At 36.9% G+C, this 8,491-nt stretch overlaps 1 protein-coding gene across 1 annotated transcript; it reads right to left on the reverse strand.

Moving 5' to 3' along the window:
* Positions 1–256: 256 nt before the first annotated feature.
* LOC144798223 (olfactory receptor 5V1-like) lies at positions 257–1,198 on the reverse strand. The gene has a single exon (XM_078668972.1). The coding sequence runs from the start codon at positions 1,196–1,198 to the stop codon at positions 257–259; it is 942 nt and encodes a 313-aa protein (XP_078525098.1).
* Between the last annotated feature and the right edge of the window lie 7,293 nt (positions 1,199–8,491).

Genomic DNA, 8,491 nt, shown 5'->3' on the forward strand with positions numbered 1-8,491 from the left:
TATTACCATTTTATGTTTCTGCTTCTAGCACTGCGAGAAAGCAGTGGGGTGACGCTCCTCCGCCCTAGTAGATGAGCCGCCCCTAATAGGTTATCTATTAAAAATTCATATTTCTCTCCATTTAGGTTTTCAATCTGTTATAAATGATAGTATGTGCAACTTCAGAGAGTTCTTGTTTGACTGTTGGGCTACAAGAGCTGGTAATGTATTATATTATGTTAAATTATTATATCATACTATCCTCCATCTGTATTTTTCACATAACCTTAGAAAGTACATTCCTTAGTGTTTGCTTTTTAAGAGCTCCTTTCACCTCCTTATTTCTTAAACTATAGATCAGAGGATTTAACATGGGGGTTAAATATGCATAACAGACAGAAAATATTTTTTGCATGGAGTAACTTGACTTGGGTTGAGCATAGGTAAGAATAGTTGTGCCATACAATAACACCACAGAGACCAAGTGAGAAGCACAAGTGGAGACTGCAGCCCGCCTGCCCTCGGTGGATCGGATCTTCACTATTTTCGAGACAATAAATGTATAAGTGATTAGAATGAGCAGAAAGGGCACCATTAATGTGAAGATACTTGTGAGTCTGGTCACAGTTTCAGTGATGAAAGTGTTCCCGCAAGCCAGCTCCATGAGTGGGGGAATATCACAGAAGAAGTGATTTATTTCCTGAGACTCACAGAAGGGTAAGCTGAAGGTCACAGAGGTCAAGCTGAGTGAACTGACTATTGCCATGATCCAGGAACCAGAGGCCAGATAAATGCACATTGACCTGCTCATGATGGCCGTGTAGCGAAGAGGGATGCAGATGGCTACATATCGATCGAGTGACATGACTGCCAGCAGGACACAGTCGGTGATACCAAACACGAAGAAGAAGAACATTTGTGCAGCGCATCCCTTGAAGGAGATCCGTCTGTCCTTGGACAGTAGCTCAGTCACAGTTTTTGGAATGGTCACATTGGTAAACCAGATGTCTACAAGTGATAGGTTTCTGAGGAAAAAATACATTGGTGTGTGGAGAGCTGGGTCTACTGTGAGTATGAGAAAGATTATCAGGTTTCCGATGAGTGTCACCAGGTATATGAGTGTGAACGTGACTCCAAGAAGGATCTGCAGACGTGGGGATACATCAGAGAAGCCCACGAAAAGGAATCCACTCCCTTGAGTCAAATTGAATCCAGTCATCGCTTTATTGAAATCGATCTTCACAGAGAAAATAGAAAATATATTTTTTTAAAGCAAATTAGCAGGAAAGAAAATCAGTTTTGCTTCCAACACAAATCATAATATTTTAGTAGTCAAAATTCTTTTAATGAAGAAAAGGTAATAAATCCATTTGTTTCACTTACAATAAAGTAAGGAAATATTCTACAAGGACCTTTTATGAAGTTCAATTCCTCAACACATAACTTAAGAAACATATGAAAAGCAACATAAAATCATTAGCAGCATCATCTTAGAGATATCATCACAGTGTAGTAGGCAGCACAACATATCTTTTGACCATTGACGAGTTTTGGTATTCTTATATCACATTAAGTGATTTTTCACACACATTACAAATAGTGGCATCTGGTAGGTAAAAAAAAACATCATCAATTGTAGAAATTAATTGAATAACTTCAAATAACATTCCCTTAACATCCTGACAAGTACGCCCATATTTCATTCATCATCAATCAATCAATCAATCAGAATATTTGTAAAGCGCACTACTTACCCGTAGGAGTCTCAAGGCACGGGGGGGGAATGCTGCTACTGGTCATGAGTAGTCTTCTGAAGGTTAGAAGGTCCTTGATCTGCCGTAGGAGGATGGGGAGGGTGTTCCAGTCTTGGTGGCGAGGTGGGAGAACGATCTGCCACCGGAGGTCTCTCTTCGGATGCGGGGGCGGTGGTGAGGGCAATGTCGGCGGAGCAGAACTGGCTTTGGGGGTGTAAGTCTAATTAGTATTAGTAGCCTAAGGGGATGGGCCATTCCCCCTCCCAATCTAGCTCGGCCTAGAGCATTGGGGTTGTTATTAGTCAGGATCTCACTTTGAAGCCTCAGATCAGAGCAGTGATTTCCACCTGCTTCTTCCAACTCCTGAAAATATAAAAGATCTGTAGATTTCTTACCCACGAAGCTCGGATTCAGGTGATAATTGCCATGGTCATGTCTCATGTCAATTATGCCAATTCACTATATTTTGGCATCCCCCTCTTTCTATCCAGACATTTACAGATGGTATAAAACCAGGATGTGTGTCAGATTGTTCACCTGCCTAAGCATCACCATATTACTCCTCTCTTAAAGCAATTATACTGGCTTCCTGTTGTTCAGCAGTGTGCCTTTAAGATTTGAAGTCTCATTTTTAAGTCACTCAATGGAAGGAGCCGGAAATTTGTAAATAACATGATTAACAAATATGCTCCCACATATAATCTTCGCACATCCCACAAACATCTATTATCTATCCCTCATTTTAGACTAAAGAGCACCGGGGGTGCCAGGTTTTCTACCTTGTCCCCTATGTTCTGGAACTCCCTTCCTTCTGAAAGTCGCTCCTGCACCAATCTCCTTGGCTTCAGAAGTCTCCTAAAAACTTGGCTATTTTGACAGGCTTTTTGAACTAATCTCTAGGACTTGGGTATCAATCAAATCAGCGCCATGAAACCTCCCTGGTGTACGTGTGCTTTACAAATTAATTTTAACATAACATAACATAACCCAGCATATTAATGATAAAATTGTCCCTTCAGCCTTTCAAAATATCCAGACCTCTACAGGGTGTAAAATAGAAGTTCATACATGGAAGTCTTACAATAAGTGGGCACACAAATCCATAAGAAGGGCTACCTTTAAACGCATGTCCTTTTTTTGTAAGTGGGAACTATTACCTACACACAACTCCCGCTTGCAAACAATGTTTCCGTCTATTTCTGGGTCATGCTTTAGGTGTAGACACCATACAGGAGACTGGATACATATTTCTTTTACCTGCACAGCCCTTATAGAATTTTAGAAACAAGTCTTTCAGTGGCTTAGTAGAAAATTGAAGATATCTGTAACCCCTGATTTGTTCATTGCCCTGTTTGGTATTAACACTATACTTCATTTATCAATTCTTCAAAAAAGGGTATTATTTATTGCATCACTAATGGCCAAATCTTTGATCCTACAAAAATGGAGATTAGTTGAGGCGCTAGCCTACGGTCAATTGAAGCATAAAATTAAACAAGTGAAATCCAAGGAAGAACTGTACTCCCAAATAGTATGGGCCATAGTGAAGTTTCATAACATTTGGGGTAAGAAGTCGGAAGTATTTTTTAGGGGAGAGCTGTATATATTGTGCGAGGGTTATTTTGCACTTCACACCTAGGAACATGTTTAAGAATTGTGTGACTTTGGGGATTGGAATTCATAATATTGCTTTTATGTAGAATGATGAAATTGTATGGTTTAATTGTACTGCCTATTTTCTCTGCCTACCTGTGATTATAAATAAAGAAAAGTTTGAGATTTTCTTTTGGTTTAAAAGATTTTTATTTAAATTTCAACATAAACAAAGAGGAATAAGAAGTATAAATACAGCTAACATGTATTAAATCATAGAAAAGAATCCAATAAGATAACAAAAGTCTATTATTTTAAGGGAGAAGAGGGGACGTTGGGAAAGGAAGAGAAATAGATAAGGGAAACATCACTTATCCAATAGAAGAAAAAGTGTCTTTATAATTTACAATCTGATACAAGTAATTAAAAAATACTCTAATAATTAGACAATTGAGCATTATGAAAAGTAGGGCATTGGGAGAGAGAAATAATATCTAAGTGATGATGACAACAATGGCAGTCCCACCAAGTCTTACATGATAGCTTAGATGAACATTTCCAATTAAAAGTAATTTTTGAAAGACAATTTACAGTCAGGGAAGGAGGAGGAAAACTCAGTAGTTAAAGTTCCTAAAAAGAGATGGAGAATGTTAAAAAAAAATTGTATTGTAAATATTTGTCTGATTTGTGACCAAACTTAATTCCAAAAGGAAAGTTTATTTAGACACCTAAATAGCATATGCATAATATCACTTTTGGGAAACTTACAAGACCAGCATTGAGACGAGGTATCCGTTGACAATTTTGAACATTGTATGGAGGTAATTTAAAGTCTATATTAAAGAAAAAACAGAATCTGAATAAGTCTAGCTGTTCTAGAAATTTGATAGTTATGTGACCAAACCGTATGCCAAAGAAAATCTGCCAGTTCTCCTCAAAGTCTTTTTCCCCAAAGAGGTTCAGCTTTGGGCTTGGTTTGAAGAGTAGTTGAGGATAACATAGTTTTATAAATAACAGATGCTTTAGGGCAAGCAGTGAGAAGCTTGGTACGGTCTGATGCATGTGATATAGAAACAAGGGCATCTTGCAAGGCGAAAAGAGCATCTAAGATGGAATTAATAGGCAATGAAAATTGGGTGTGGAAAGTTTGGGGACATAGAAATATATTCCTAAAGCTGGTAAAGGAGATAGGAGATTGGGGCATCATAACAAATCGGTCTATTATGAATTTTAACAAGCTTTTCATCTCATATTGAAGTATTGAAGAACATAGAAGGTGTTAATGCAATAGGAATAAACCTACATCTTATCAAAGAAGTAGAATGTTTAAAAAGAGGGGATGTAATAAGAAGTTTTGGAAGAAAAAGGGCAAACTTCTTTTTGAGAAAACGGATGAAGGAGAGCTTTCACCATATCAAACCATTAAGTAGAGATGGGTGAGGCCCAATCAGAAATCTAAAAGGAGGTTTGACGAAGACCAAAGGCTTTATGGTAGCGATTAAAATCTGAAAAATTGATTCCTCCTTCAAGTTTTGAATTTGGAAGGAGAGATAGAAAGACTCTTGCTTTCTTAGTATTCCATGAACAAGCATAGAGTTTAGTTTCCTAAAGGTAGTTTTGGGAATAGAGACCTGCATAAAGGAAATGAGATAAAGTACAAGAGGATAAATCATTTTAATGAAATCTAGACTACCTTCACCAAGGCAAAAATAAGGGATTCTAAGCGGAGAGCAAATATTCAATTTTAGTAAATAGTTCCTTAATGTTAGCTGAAGTAGATTCTTGTACTGATTTTGTAAACCAAATATCTAAGTATTTAATCTTAGCGGATGATGCCAACTGAAAACCAGCCTCTATAAAGGAATGTTTGATGGTGTTTTTGTTTAGGGTAAGAATTCCGGTTTGATTTTTGTTGACCTTATAAACCTGTAATGCCAGAGAATAGGGCTATTTCATTAAATAACCCTAGTAAGGATGTTTACGTGCATGAAAAAAAGAGAACATCATGCGTATAAGCTGCTGGTTTTAGTCGACGATCACCATATCAAAAACCAGATATGGATATATTAAGACGGATGCGGTAAAGGACAGGTTTGAGAGTAAGGACAAATAATAATGGGGAAAGCGGACAGCCCTGTCGAAAACCACATTGCAGAGGAAAATATGGATAAACTACACTGTTAACAAGGACAGATACATGTGGGGATTGATACAGAATGGAGATCAGAGGAAAGATTTCAAGGCCAAAAACCATGCCAAATGAAAGAGATTTGCTAAGTACAAAAAAAAATGCTAGCCTACCTTTTATGAATTCTGACTGCTCTTTTCTAATTACGATGAAGAAGAAAAGTTTATAAACTGATCACTAAGAGTTTTGCCAAAATCTTTCGATCTACATTTACTAATGAGATAGGCCTATAATTTATACATGAAGTGAGATCCTTGCTGTCTTTATGTAGCAGACATATTGTGGCTTCTTGAGAAGTATCAGAAGTAGAAACAGAATCAATGAAGTGACTGAAAAATCGTGACCGGTGAGGAAAGATAATATTAGAGAATTGTAGACAGTAAAACCATCCAGAACTGGAGTTTTCTCTTTTTTTAGAGAGTTCAATGCTCAGGAAATCTCTTTTAGGATAAGTTCCATCTCTAAAAAAGTAAAATTTAAATGGTAAGGAATAGAGTTAGACATTTGTTGTAAATAGTTAAATAGTCTTCAATGTGAGATTTTTGTACTGTAGTTTCTGTAGTAAATAAAGTTTTATGAATTTACCAAATTCATTTAGGATATTGTTGTGTTTAGTCAGTGAGACTCCCTGTGAGTTGAGTAATGAATCTACTTGAAGTCTTTGTTTCTTCACTTTCAGATAGAAAGCGAATAATTTACCAACTCCCACCCTAATAATGAGTGTTACTTCTTAACAAAATGGAGGAGGCATCCTTAGTTGATAGAGAATCAAAGTGGAAATTGGTGCTACGTACATTTTGAAGATCAGTATTCTATTTAGAAGAGAAATTCATCTGTTCTAAGATCTTAATGGAGGACAGTAACAAATCATATTCTTTGTTTCAAACTTTCTGTTTCTTGGGCACATATTCAAAGATAAAACCACTCACAGCTGCTTTAAATGTGTCCCATACTAAAGTCGGAGGGGTGGTGGTGGAATAATTATTAAGAATTCTGAAGCGAATGAGATAAAGGAGGCAGAGAATTGCGCATCCTTTAATAATGAATTGTTCAATCTCCATGTACAAGATTCAGGTTTGGGGGAACCAAGTCTAAATCTGTAATATCCATGGCATGAGGATTGCACTGTATGTTGTGACAAAGATTTAGAAACAAAGATGTAATCTAATCTTGTAAGGGTACCATGTGTATCAGAATAAGTGTAGTCTCTGGAAGTGGGATTAAAGAATCTTAAAAAATTATTCAAAGCACCATTGAAGACGGTGGTCTGAAAATGTGTGTGCCTTTTATTTGGACCAGGGATTTTCTCTCTAGAAAGGGATCCATAATTTGGTTGCAATCTCCTCCTAGAATAAAGTATGTATCATTATATTGCATATATGTTTGTGCTACTACAGGCCAAAAAGTGTAATGAGATTGTGTGGGGCTTAATTATTTAAAGCAATTAAAGGAATTTTGTTTATTACAAGTTTTATAATGATCTATCTGCCCATGCAGTCTTTTTCTTGTGAGAGTACAACAAGATTGAAGGATTTCCTACACAGAAAAATAGCACTCATCATTTATTGGAGGTGGGAGATACAAAAACAGATCCCACCCAACTGCATTTAAGTTTTAAGGCTTCAGATTTGGTAAGGTGCATTTTTTTGAAGCAAGACTAAATCTGGGACAGACTTGGACAAGTGGGATAATACTCTCTGTTGTTTGACAGGATTAATAAATCCCTTTATATTACATGTAATAACTCTGAATTTTACAACAAAGACAAATTAAATAAGCCTTGAGTACTACCCAATATCTAGCAGTTCTGCAATAAGGATATAAAACAATATATAGAAATGAGAAAATACGGAAAGGGATATTTGATAATGCAAGGCAAGACATGACAAGAGAAACAGGGGAAAAGAATGGGAAAAGGAAAAGAAGAGAAAACAAAAAAGCAAACAGAGACAGTACATGTCAAGAACTGATGACTGAAAACACATACCTGATTATTCAACAAAAGGAAGAATTGGATGCTACCATAGATGATGATGGCGTATCTGACAAGGGAGGGGTCACGCACCACAGTGGAAGGGTATATAAGTAGGAAAACGGTGAACAAGGCAAGCAGATACTGTGAATCTGTAGGGAAAAAGGAAGGAGAATGTTAACATAGACATAATATCACCATGATAAACATTTTATCTAAAACCACATGATGAAGAAGCATCAAAACATTTCAGAAGAGATTAGCCCGTAGTGGGTCAAGCTGTATATATAGTATCAACCAGACAACAGTTTCTTTGGCCCTCATATGTGGTAGTTTTATTTTGATAGGTGAACTCAAGGAGCCCATTGAAGACATCCTTTGAAATAAAAATCTTCCTACCTGACCATGTGTTTTGTTTTTCTGATTTGCCATCATTAAGAACTTTCAAAAAGGTTGTGAACTCCAAAAATGAAGACAATAATTCTTCTTGGTTTAGTAGGTGGAACTGAAGAAGAGATATGAGAACCCAGTCTATCTGTTCATTTTATATTAAGATTGATGGAAGGGGCCAAATCCAATATTTGCGGAAGAAACAATACAGAAAAGGAGACAAGATCATCATCCTCTGTACGTTCAGGTAGACCATAAACACGAAGATTATTGCGTCTGTTCCAGTTTTCCAAGTCTTCCTAGTTTTTCTTTATTTGCGGGACCTCTTTCTCCAAAATTTCAATTTTATTGGTTTCATCATGTAAGTCACTAACTATTGCTGCACCAAAGACATTCGCCTCTCCATAAGAGATCATTTATCATCAAGACGCTAGATGCATTTGTTGGTCTCTTCAATAAAAGGACAAGGGTCTTGATTTTCTTTCATTAAGATCTACAATGATACAGGAGATGGTGACTTTTTGGGTGAAGGACGGTCCTGTTTATGTCTCTTATTTGCAGAAGAAGGGGACTGAGCCTTCACTGAAGAGACAGATACTGAGGGGAAGCGAGGAA

This window comes from Lissotriton helveticus, chromosome 12, assembly GCF_964261635.1.
Source record: "Lissotriton helveticus chromosome 12, aLisHel1.1, whole genome shotgun sequence".
Taxonomy (NCBI): Eukaryota; Metazoa; Chordata; class Amphibia; order Caudata; family Salamandridae; genus Lissotriton; species Lissotriton helveticus.

Excerpts from the sequence above, each read along its gene's own strand:
- LOC144798223 (XM_078668972.1), bottom strand. The coding sequence starts at position 1,198 with ATGACTGGATTCAATTTGACTCAAGGGAGTGGATTCCTTTTCGTGGGC.